General features: G+C 36.4%; 1 protein-coding gene across 2 annotated transcripts in view; it reads left to right on the top strand.

Annotated features, from left to right (window-relative positions):
- The first annotated feature begins 3,660 nt into the window (after positions 1–3,660).
- LOC103724347 (serine/threonine-protein kinase EDR1) overlaps positions 3,661–12,022 on the top strand; it is a 29,859-nt gene continuing 21,497 nt past the window's right edge. Inside the window, exons 1-6 of one of the 2 annotated variants that reach the window (XM_008815574.4) lie at positions 3,661–4,250; positions 5,240–5,659; positions 6,155–6,258; positions 7,701–8,458; positions 8,558–8,950; positions 9,348–9,388. In XM_008815574.4, coding sequence (XP_008813796.4) covers positions 3,825–4,250; positions 5,240–5,659; positions 6,155–6,258; positions 7,701–8,458; positions 8,558–8,950; positions 9,348–9,388 — 2,142 coding nt within the window. In that variant the 5' untranslated portion in view covers positions 3,661–3,824. Of the gene's footprint in view, positions 4,251–5,239; positions 5,660–6,154; positions 6,259–7,700; positions 8,951–9,347; positions 9,389–12,022 lie in introns of both variants that reach the window. The other variant, XM_039116324.1, reaches the window with a different exon arrangement.

The following is a 12,022-nucleotide window of genomic DNA, read 5'->3' as shown; positions in this document are numbered from 1 at the left end:
ACGGGAGAAGAAAGAGGGAAGGAGAAAAAAAGAAGAAGAAGAAGAAGAAGAAGAAGAAGAGGAGGGGAAGCTTCGGGAATGAAGAAGATGGGAAGTTTCGGGAGGAGAGAAGAAAAAAAAAAAAGAAGAAGAAAAGAAGAAGAAAAAAAAAAGAAAGAAAAAGGAAAAATAATAATAAATAATAATAATAATAAATATATAATTAAATAAATAGAGAATTAAGGTAATAGATGTATTTAAATGAAATGAAATAACAATAAATAAATAAATTAAAATAGAAAATGATAATCTGTCCTCTATGATGATGATAGGTACAGTGAAGTTGTCATCTGGTTCTAGAGATTCGTGAGCGAATCAAGGTAAGTAACCCTCGCACTGATCTTATTAATTTAGAAATCACTGTTTAATTGTAAGAATAAAATAGTAAAAAAAATATATTGTTATGATGTATTTTCTTAAAAGTAGGATCAAGCATATGATTGCATGTGATTCATGGTTGGTTAAATTGCATCCTTCATAAATATTTCAGTATAAATTATGGTTATGATAAATTGTATGAAAATGATATTTGTGGCATGATTATGAATTTTATACATTACGATGAATTATGGTTATGATAAATTGCATGAAAATGAGATTTAGATTTGTGGCATGATCATGAATTTTATACATTACGATGCCATTTGTCATTTTCCAACCTATGTATGAAAGTATGACTTACGAAAAAGAATAATGCTTTATGAACTCTCAGATAGCTATGCCTACCTCTAGAAATAGAGGTCAGTCGACCCCTCTGGAGCTAGCATCCAACGAATATGGCATCCAGAAGAAGAAAAGAAGAAGAAAAAAAAAAGAGAGAAAAAGGGAAAATAATAATAAATAATAATAATAATAAATATATAATTAAATAAATAGAGAATTAAGGTAATAGATGTATTTAAATGAAATGAAATAACAATAAATAAATAAATTAAAATAGAAAATGATAATCTGTCCTCTATGATGATGATAGGTACAGTGAAGTTGTCATCTGGTTCTAGAGATTCGTGAGCGAATCAAGGTAAGTAACCCTGGCACCGATCTTATTAATTTAGAAATCACTGTTTAATTGTAAGAATAAAATAGTAAAAAAAATATATTGTTATGATGTATTTTCTTAAAAGTAGGATTAAGCATATGATTGCATGTGATTCATGGTTGGTTAAATTGCATCCTTCATAAATATTTCAGTATAAATTATGGTTATGATAAATTGTATGAAAATGATATTTGTGGCATGATTATGAATTTTATACATTACGATGAATTATGGTTATGATAAATTGCATGAAAATGAGATTTAGATTTGTGGCATGATCATGAATTTTATACATTACGATGCCATTTGTCATTTTCCAACCTATGTATGAAAGTATGACTTACGAAAAAGAATAATGCTTTATGAACTCTCAGATAGCTATGCCTACCTCTAGAAATAGAGGTCAGTCGACCCCTCTGGAGCTAGCATCCAACGAATATGGCATCCAGAAGAAGAAAAGAAGAAGAAAAAAAAAAGAGAGAAAAAGGAAAAATAATAATAAATAATAATAATAATAAATATATAATTAAATAAATAGAGAATTAAGGTAATAGATGTATTTAAATGAAATGAAATAACAATAAATAAATAAATTAAAATAGAAAATGATAATCTGTCCTCTATGATGATGATAGGTACAGTGAAGTTGTCATCTGGTTCTAGAGATTCGTGAGCGAATCAAGGTAAGTAACCCTGGCACCGATCTTATTAATTTAGAAATCACTGTTTAATTGTAAGAATAAAATAGTAAAAAAAAATATTGTTATGATGTATTTTCTTAAAAGTAGGATCAAGCATATGATTGCATGTGATTCATGGTTGGTTAAATTGCATCCTTCATAAATATTTCAGTATAAATTATGGTTATGATAAATTGTATGAAAATGATATTTGTGGCATGATTATGAATTTTATACATTACGATGAATTATGGTTATGATAAATTGCATGAAAATGAGATTTAGATTTGTGGCATGATCATGAATTTTATACATTACGATGCCATTTGTCATTTTCCAACCTATGTATGAAAGTATGACTTACGAAAAAGAATAATGATTTATGAACTCTCAGATAGCTATGCCTACCTCTAGAAATCGAGGTCAGTCGACCCCTATGGAGTTAGCATCCAACGAATATGGCCCTCTGCCAACGGGTTAAAGTTGGTAACGAATAAGAATAAGTTATAAAACTTGTCGACTACGAATACGAACCCTGTCACGGGATTATAGTGACCATAGCAGCACATCTGTCTGAGAGTAAGATTTATAAAGTATGGATGAATGGCAGCATTTTTATAAGACTTGCATTATCATGTTTATGAACTTGCATGGTTGAAGCATATTGTGCTTTATAACCTGTTTTGAATAATTTATCTATGAAATGCTTTATTTTCTGTTAAGTTCTTCAAATGATGCATTGGCATGAGAAAAATTATGCTTGATCTAATAAGATAGTACATGGTTACTTACTGAGTAGCAAGCTCATACCCCTCCTGTTGTTTTCTTTTATTTATTTCAGATAATTAAGGCGATTAGGAGCGGGAAAGAGTGAATGAAAATGGGAGTTGAAGCATAGTTACAGGGACTCTTAGAAGTATCTATGTTAATAAGTTTGGGTTGTAATATTGCAAACTCAAGTATTTGATTTAGATGCACGGTATTTGCTTCTTTATGATTAGTCAATAGATTTGATCGGATTTGGTTTTATTTTATGAAATAAGATTGTTATCATGGGCTGCGTGTTATTGTGGGCAACAACCTATAATAGCACGGCCATGTCATAAACCGGATTTGGGGCGCATAATATAAAAAAAAAAAAAATCATGTCCGGATCCGGGGCGTGACATCGGAAAGACTCGTTTCAGAGCCTGGATATATGAGGCGGGTGTCTCCTAATCCTGCAGACGCGTTTTGGGTGGAAAACAAAATCGGGGAGGGGTGAAGGACGCTTGCGTGAAGCCCCAGAACCGGACAATATCTGGCAGGGGAGCTCCGTGTTCCCCCCTCATGTGGCCCCCACATGGGCACTAGGTGCCTCGCGTGCCTCGCAGAGGCGAGGGCGTGACAATAGGTATAAAGGGATTTTAGATAATCAAAAAATCCTGTTACTCGTGGAGTGCCCCAACTCAGGGAAACCGAACCCCATTACTTCCAAGATGGAAGGTTATGCAATGCTCGACCAGCCTGGCTTGGGGCCACCGGCCAATATCCAGTGACATCCTGCTCTTCTCACGCTTATGCGTGTCAGCGTTCATGCAGTGACAAATGCCTGCCATGTAGCACCGCGGCACCGCAGCGAAGCACTCGACGCGCGAAGCACGCGACGCGCGATGCACTACTAGAGACCCATTACTTGTATCTAATAATCATAATTAGAAATAAGAAATACTAACTTTAAGTTTATCTGACCTGGCGGCTCTACCCTTAAAAGTCACCCTAATGGATCCTAGCCAGATCCAAACGGGCACGAAGTCTTGGGTGCATTGTGGGTGTTCGATGTTAGGTCGATCATTGGTTTTATAAAGAATGTAGTTAGTCAAGTGTTGAGTTATTTACTAAAGAAACCCACGCCCATTTAGCCATGGCAAGGCCAGCCGCGGTCTAAGAAGACTCCCTCCGCCATTGTTCCTCTCTCCCCTCCTACCCCCGACATCGAAGGAAGAGGGAAAAAATCCCCCCCAAATCCGCCAACACTGCCATATATAGCAAAAAAGCGGAGAAAGAGAAGGGGATAGGAGAACCCGATGAAGAACATTTTCAAAATCCACAAGAGAAACCCCCACCGATCCAACGAGATCCCGCCCTCGTCCGCCGCCGCCGCGTCGCCGTCGCCCGCCGCTCTCTCCCCCTCATGCGCCTCGGACCACCGCGCGGCGGCGCACGCGACGGGGGCGTCGCCATCGCCGCCGTCGCCCTCCCCGGCGGCGGAGGCCGCGCGGCCGACGACGGAGGCCGCGCGGCCGACGGCGGGGGATCGGCAGGATTACTTTTCGTCTGAGGAGGAGTTCCAGGTGCAGCTGGCTCTGGCGATCAGCGCGTCCAAGGAGGACTTTAGGGATGATCCAGATGGCGATCAGATCCGCGCGGCGAAGCTGCTGAGCCTGGGGGGGCACAGGATGGATCAAAAACGGGAGGACGGGACCGCGGATTCGCTCTCGCGGCGGTATTGGGTGAGTTATTGAATCTTTTCTTTTGATTGTTGGTATCGTGGGTGGAATTTGGAAACTGTCAATTCGAATTAGGGGTTTCGAGTTGGGGTGTTGGAGCTTAGGCACTTGCAAATTAGGCAGAGATGGGAACTTGGGAAGAAATTCACTGCTTGTTTCTTAACGAAACGATGGTTTATCTTTGTGGCTAGCAATTGAGAGGTTTTTGGAACAGTTTTGCGTTTCTGAGAAGTTTCTTGACATTTCAAGAACACTTCCTTTCAATTGAACCCTAATTGTGATTGGGATTTCGATTGTGAGAGCATGGCTAATGATTAAATTTACGTTTTAGTTTTTGCGTACTTGTTTAGGTCCTGGTGTAGTCAATCTGGGCTCTTGGTGATGATACGGTGAGCTGGAATCGATGGAAGTGGACAAACTAGTTTCATGTTGGATTAGCTTTAATGGCTGTGTCATATAAAATTTGCACAAACTCTTGCCAATTTAGGTTTCTTTTTATTAATTAGCATGCTGTTAGACTTGCTTGAAGTAAGCACAATTATGAAAACGAGTTGTGAAAAATTTTGTACTAATTTGGTTAAATTATAATACACTACGTTGGAACTTCTCTCTTCACTTTCCTTTTCATCATTCTGTATGATTGCTGAGATGTTCAAAGGGATCGAGCAAATTCATGATTTACAAGGGTTTTCTGAAGTTGCAATAATCTAATGTTGATTAAACTAGTAGTGATCATGTTTGTGGCATGCATATGTACCTGTTCTGTCTGCTGTCTGTCTGTCTGTATTTGTATGCATGTTCATATGCATCTGCCTATTTTTGTTTTATGGAAATATATGAACTGCATGTTCCTTATAAGGCCTTTTCTTGTTATGGGACTAATTTGTGATGATTTTCCCAACATGCTTTGCAAGAGCAATTGAATTTTCATATGCGCCTTCTCCATTGATCCGCTTTCTTCTATTTTGATTTTCATCTGCTGTGCTTTCCAGGACTATAATGTGCTTGACTATAATGAGAAGATTGCTGATGGGTTCTATGACATATTTGTGCTTGCAAGTGATTATTCAAGCCAGGGAAAGATGCCATCACTTGTAGATCTCCAAAGCATAGGAGATCTTGGTTTTGAAGTTATTATAGTCAACCGTTCAATTGATACTGCCCTAGTAGAGTTGGAGCAAATTGCACAGTGCATTTCTTTAGACTGCCCTGTTGCTGATACTGGGCTTTTGGTGCAAAGGATATCTGAGCTTGTTACAGAGCATATGGGTGGTCCTGTAAAGGATGCAAACGACATGTTAGCTAGGTGGATGGAGAAAAGCACTGAGTTACGAACCTCACAACAAACTAGTTTATTACTGATTGGTTGCATAAAAGTAGGTTTATCTCGTCACCGTGCACTACTTTTCAAGGTTAGTTATTTCTTTCTTCTCTTATGTGCAATTTAGGTTACATTGGTGCTCCCCTGTATAGGAGTCTCTCTATACTAGCTTTTGGTATATTAGTTGCATCTATATTTATCATAGTAAGTTGGCATGACCAATGGTGACATGGGCACAAGACAGTCAGTGCTATAAGTATAAAGACGATGTTTTTATTAATACATTCTAACTTTAGGAAGACATTTTATAGAAAAAAACATTTAGGGAGATAGAACTTAGTAGCACTGCATGCTTTTCTTTGATTCTGGTTTCAGCAGAGCTCATTTGGATGGGAAAAGAGACTTGTCATCTGTTGTCTGTGTTATGTAGTGTTTACATCTCTTTAATATGGAATTCTGATTCAAGAAGGATCTTTGTTCCTTTAATAATGAACTTAGTTTTGCCAACAATCTTCGCTTTCAGTTTCTTTTTTTTTTGTCTACTGGATACTTAATTTTATCAAATAACTACCCCATCTGAATGCAGGTGCTTGCAGATAATGTTGGCATTCCTTGCAAGCTGGTTAAAGGGAGTCATTACACTGGCGTTGATGATGATGCCGTCAATATAATTAAGTTGGGTGATGGAAGGTTTGTGCATCTATCTTGTATGGGTTTTTCATGTATTTCATTGCCTTAATTTCTTTGAAGATGTAGTGCTATGTAACATTTTGGAAGTTTTTTCCTCTTTGTAATAAGTATATGTTTTCAAGATACTTATTTCTTATAATCACAACATTTCCAATTTAATTTCAAGTTCAGAAATTATAGCCCCCAGATGTTGAAAAGTTTCAACCATCCTTTATACTTCATTTACTCATTGTAATGGCATCAATATTTTGTACTGCCCAAATTTGTTTTCTCATCTTAGTCTTCTCTTGAAGATGCACCACAACTCATAAATTAAATAATATGTCATCAGATAAGATACTCACAAGCGCCACAACTCATCAATTATATAATATGCCATCAGATAGATACCCTCAAGCATTGTAGTTGTCAAATAGAATTGAGTATTGCTGCCCATATTAGTAGGGATGCAACTTTGCATGACTTGTCATGCATGCATACATATATACATAATATGGTTGCTAAAAATTACTTTCCCTTGATTTCTGGAAAGATGAGAACAAAGTTCCTGAGATACTCAAGATCGGTAAGCATAATTAGTTGAAAAAATGTGTTTCTCGATTGTTACCTATGAACAATCTAAAAGAACGACCCTTTTTGTTGGATTGAACACACGAGAGGAATTGTAATGGTGATTATTATTTTAGGATGTGAATACTAAGTAACTAATGAAATTTATCCTGTTCTCAGCTGTTTGGATTTCCTGGCTGATGCCTGGATGACAGACTCCTCATTTCTCTTTGCTATTATTAATAGCCTTCTTCATCTGAATAACTAACTTATTTTAAGTCTTCAACTTAAGCAACTAGCAATGAAATATCTGTTGTGTCTCTAATTACATTCAAATCGTAACCAGCATGTTACTGTTGTCAATATTCTTGGTCTATTTCAAGCTTAGTCAGTGAGGAAAATGAATACAGATTGAAACTTACCTTAGGGGCCTGCAATTTTTGGATTATGTTTCCTGCTGAAGTATCATATGCTTTTAAAACCACGTGGTATACAGTGATATGTTCCTTATATATACTCATATGTTCCATCTTCTTTCCCTTTTTTGAGCACTGTGCTGATTTGTCCAAAATGTCTAAAAATTTATCCACTGTAATCTCTCAATTCATTTCATATAGTTTCAGTCAGTTATGTAGATTTAGTATTTAGATTTTTCCTTGTTTCCATTGTTCAATTGCATTGAGACAATATCTAGCATTTATCTTGTGCCAAAATCGACAAGAAATTTACAGTTCATTGTACTGATTCACACACATCATTTCTTTAATTTTATGAAAAATGCAAAAGCATGGCAGTTCACTTGTATGCTGTGTTTATCAATGTGCAAATAGATCTACCTATGACATTAAATCTAGTGCCGATTACCATTGTTAATTTGTATTATTCTGCATTAGGGAGTTCCTGGTTGATCTTATGGCAGCCCCAGGCACCATCATTCCAGCTGACATACTCAGTGCGAAGGATGCTGCCTTGAATTCTTATAGGCCAAGAATAAGCAAAAATGCAACTCCTTGGACAAAAAATAGTTCAGTGGACAACTTATCTAGAGCAGAGTCATCATTTGGTCATCATACAGGTAGAAATGGAAGTTCTGCTTTAAACAATGATGAGCATGGAGAAGCTATACAAGAAAAGACAATACCGGTACCTTCTGTTCTTACAACATCGGGTACTGATGGAAGCAGTTCTAGTGATAATACAAGTTTGTTTTTGCAAGACCAGTCAAACCAGTTATATTGTTCTACTAGTGCAACTTCTTCAAAGCAGAAAGGGGTTATTGAGGTTCGTGTGGATGATGATAGTTTAAGGAATGAAAAGTTGAGCACAGATACTGATTTACAAGATACTGCAGACTCTACAGACCTTTTTGCAGATTTGAACCCATTCCAGGTAGTTGGAATTGGCAAGACTTCTGCACCGTTCAGAGCCACTGATATTGGAAACACCGGATACCAGAGACGGAGAGAGAACATTGTCTCAGGCCCTGGAAGACCTCAACGTCCTCTGGTTTGGAAAGGCCAATCTGCATGCAACGAAGTTCCTAGCAGAAAGCAGTACAATTTTGTGGAGGGGCTTTTTCCACGGAAAAAAAATGATCTTAATGCATCATCATCTCAAGTGCAGAGCTCTGCTGGAAATATACACTCCAAAGGTTCCAATGACAATATTGCTCGAGTTTCTAGTATTTCATGCTCTTCTGGTGTAGCTACATTTGGCAATGAGATGACTAGTGTTTCTACTCAAACTACAGGCTGTCCGTCCTCTGGACTTAGTAAGTCAAGCATTGCTTCAGAAAAGGATCAACATAGTGAACTGGAACGTAGCTATGTTAATGCCCGAACAGATAAACCGTTTACTCAGGCATCAGGAGTGAAATATAAAAGGGATGATCATGCACGTGAGTTGGTTTTGCAAAGTAACATGCCGTACCACATAAAGGAAGGTAAAAAGAATGTTATTGGCAAACATGATTTGAAGTGCCAATATGATAGATCTGTGGGAACAATTATGGAATCAAAGGATCAAGAAAACTCAAATTCTCCATCACAAGCGAGGCCAAGTAGGCTTGATCCAATGCTAGATGATGTGTCTGAATGGGAAATCCTGTGGGAAGACCTTGTAATTGGCGAAAGGATTGGGTTAGGTATTTTCTTAACTGGATCTTAAAATGAAGAAACTTTGGTAGGCACTTTCCTTTTCTTGCATAGCTCTTTTCTTCTATTTATTGAAATTTGCATGCCAATCTCATGATATAAACCAAAAAAATTCCAAATTAGATTCGTCTGAGGATTTTGTAAAGCAACTTTCTTTTAACTAATATAGCAGATCAGTTTTTACCCACTTTAAGGTCAAATATTCTGAGGTTTCCTGAACTCTTTGCATACAGTGTTCCTCCTAATGCTTTTAGTAGCATGTTGCATGTTCTTAATCTTGTTTACCTGATTAGAAAAGGGTAGGTTGGGGTGGGAATTTTCTTTCACATTCAAGAATGTCTTCTATTTGAGAAACTAATCAAAAGTCATTCTTGATTTTCTGAATAGGATCTTATGGAGAAGTGTATCGTGCTGATTGGAACGGAACGGTGAGTAGTCTTAATGGTATTGACTGTAATGAATTCTCACAGGTTACATGCTCCTGAAAAATGATTTGACCAGAGAGGAAATCATAATATTCTATTTTCGATTTTTCCTGCAGTTCTTTTCTTTGGGCTGGAAAATCAATTTTTTTTAATGATCATCTTGTTTTGTGTTGCCACTTTTGACCAAATTTGATACATATAATAGTTTGCTTTCTGTATCTGTTGAATCAATTTTGAAAAAGTAACACCAAACAGAGAAGGAAGAAAGGGCAGTTTCATTTCTTGTTGATCGAAAAGAGACTGGCTCTACTTTTCATTGACTTTTATGATCTCAGATATTTTCAATTATTTAGAACTAAATTCCTGAATATGATTGTCCCCATAGGCAGGAAGTTATATTTTTAAAGGCTTTAGTTGTCGATATTATAAGTGGCAACCTTCCATTTGTGCTAATATCAGACATGTTCATACTGACATGAGTAATTTTGCTGCATTTTTCTATGTTTGTGCTAATTCTGTATTCTCATTCTTCTGAAAAATGCATTATCATAATGCAATTGCCTTTGACGTAATGATAATTTTGCATTATACCGTTGTCTTTGCACTGATTGAATCATGGAATCAGAAGATGAAGAATGGATTATTGTTTTTTCTTTGGTTGCATCTGAATGATTTTCAGTGTTTCTGGTCATGTAGATACACAGTTTCATTTAGCTCTCTTTTCATGCCTGCCATCAACTGTGCCTTGTAGGCTATACCCTCTACTTATGCTTAATTGTGATTTGGTAATCTACATGCAATTTTTCTTAACCTTACCTTTGCACCAATTTATATCTACTAGTCTTTGTATAATTTGTCTAGATAGCGGTTGAATTTTGGATATTGCTACCTGAAAGTATTAGGCTGAAATTTCCATAATTGGGTGCACCAGATTCCTATTTGCTTTGAGTGCCCATCATTGAGGTAATGATTCTGGGTAATCTGCAATGTGCAATGAATTATTATGATATTGCTGCTTAGCCACTATGAGAAGTGGCCAATTGGCAAATGAAGAGTCAGTTTGACTCATTTTGTAAGAAGGTGCTCTGGGAAATGATGAGATTGTGAATGATAAATTCCAAATCTACAGGTTGAGAAGAGATGGTAAAATGGTTTTGGATTTTAGAGGAAAGGAAATATCTCCTTTTTCTTGGTCGTGGACTTTTGAAGTAGATAATGCTGAAGGTTATTAATGAATGGGTGACTAATACCTAGGTGACCAGAAAAAGACCAATTGGAAGTGGTAATTGAATAGTAAAGGATGAAATATTCATTAATGTTATATTGCAAGGTATGAATCTGTTGATCTTAGTTTTACTCAAGATTTGGATTTTGGACTCAAGTAGATAATTTGCCTGTTGGGGCTCTTTGGCTGGTCAAATCACTCTTATGTAATAAATTCTCTTTCGCATTGCTGTTTCCTAATAAAATTATAATAAAACTTTGGTTACTTTAGTGTTGAGCTATTGGTTACAGACACATGCATTTAAATGGGCACTGATTATTTCAAGGTTCTTTTGGATTATTAGGAATGGAGAATCCTGTTTCTGAATTGCAGACTTGTTGATCGCACTTACCAAATCCTGAATCATTTTACTATGTTTAACCTATTGGTCTTTAAAAATATATTAAGAAAGCATTAATTTTAAAATAAAGAAACGTATGAACATAGTTATAAGATATATGTGGTCTCGTGATTCTTATAAACTTTTATCTTGTGGATTTATTTGGTTTATGCTCATGCTTCTCTGGTAGTATAACTGCCATATTTTTCTATAATTAATCCCAATTATATGCAATAGGTTCCTAATTGTGATTGCTGCTTTTATAGTCATTACATAAACTTAGAATAACCTTTTTGGATGACATTGGTTCTCACTTTATCCAAAACAACATGGAAAAGAAGGATCAAATTTTAATGATAAAAATAAGCATGATTCGAAGGAATCTTGGTACTTTATTGGAACTTCTGTTCTCCTTGTGTAGAAATCTTAATGAGAGTCTGAAATGTCTCCAATTTGCTAAAAATCAGGTTCTCTGGCAATGGGGGTTATGAAAATAAGGATAATGCCATTTGGCAGGACATTGTAGGAAGTGGATTATTCAAATGGAAGACAGTTTATACTTCATGATGCGTTTCCTTTCTACGTGAGGTGTCACTTATGGGTTATTGCTTGAGTGCCCTTAACTCCTAGCATGCTTTTAATATACAGAACGAAGGTTTTAGGTGCCATACTGTATCATGGCAACACATGGCGCAGACTAGCATGCGGTCGAGAGTACTGATAAAACGTATTCGTGGGCATTATGCTATGTTTTATAAAAAGGTAGATAAATCATTTGCTGCTTAAGAGTTGGTTTGTGCAAGAAAAAAAAAAAATTAAAAGCAACTTATTTCCACATATATGCATGCTAATTGCAATTATGCATGCACAGTCATAATCTAAAGTAATACTGCATTCAATGCAACCATTTCATGCGGTGGTCGTAGTGTTTGATGTGTGAGTCCTGTAATTGATTCTAATCATGAGAGACATAAGAATGATAAAAAACGTACATTTTTTTTACCCATTCATAAGGATAAAACATATTTTTTTA

The sequence above is a fragment of the Phoenix dactylifera genome, unplaced genomic scaffold, assembly GCF_009389715.1.
Source record: "Phoenix dactylifera cultivar Barhee BC4 unplaced genomic scaffold, palm_55x_up_171113_PBpolish2nd_filt_p 000085F, whole genome shotgun sequence".
In the NCBI taxonomy this organism is placed as follows: Eukaryota; Viridiplantae; Streptophyta; class Magnoliopsida; order Arecales; family Arecaceae; genus Phoenix; species Phoenix dactylifera.
Note: the sequence above shows the minus strand (reverse complement) of the source record. Positions and strands in the feature narration are given on the sequence as shown.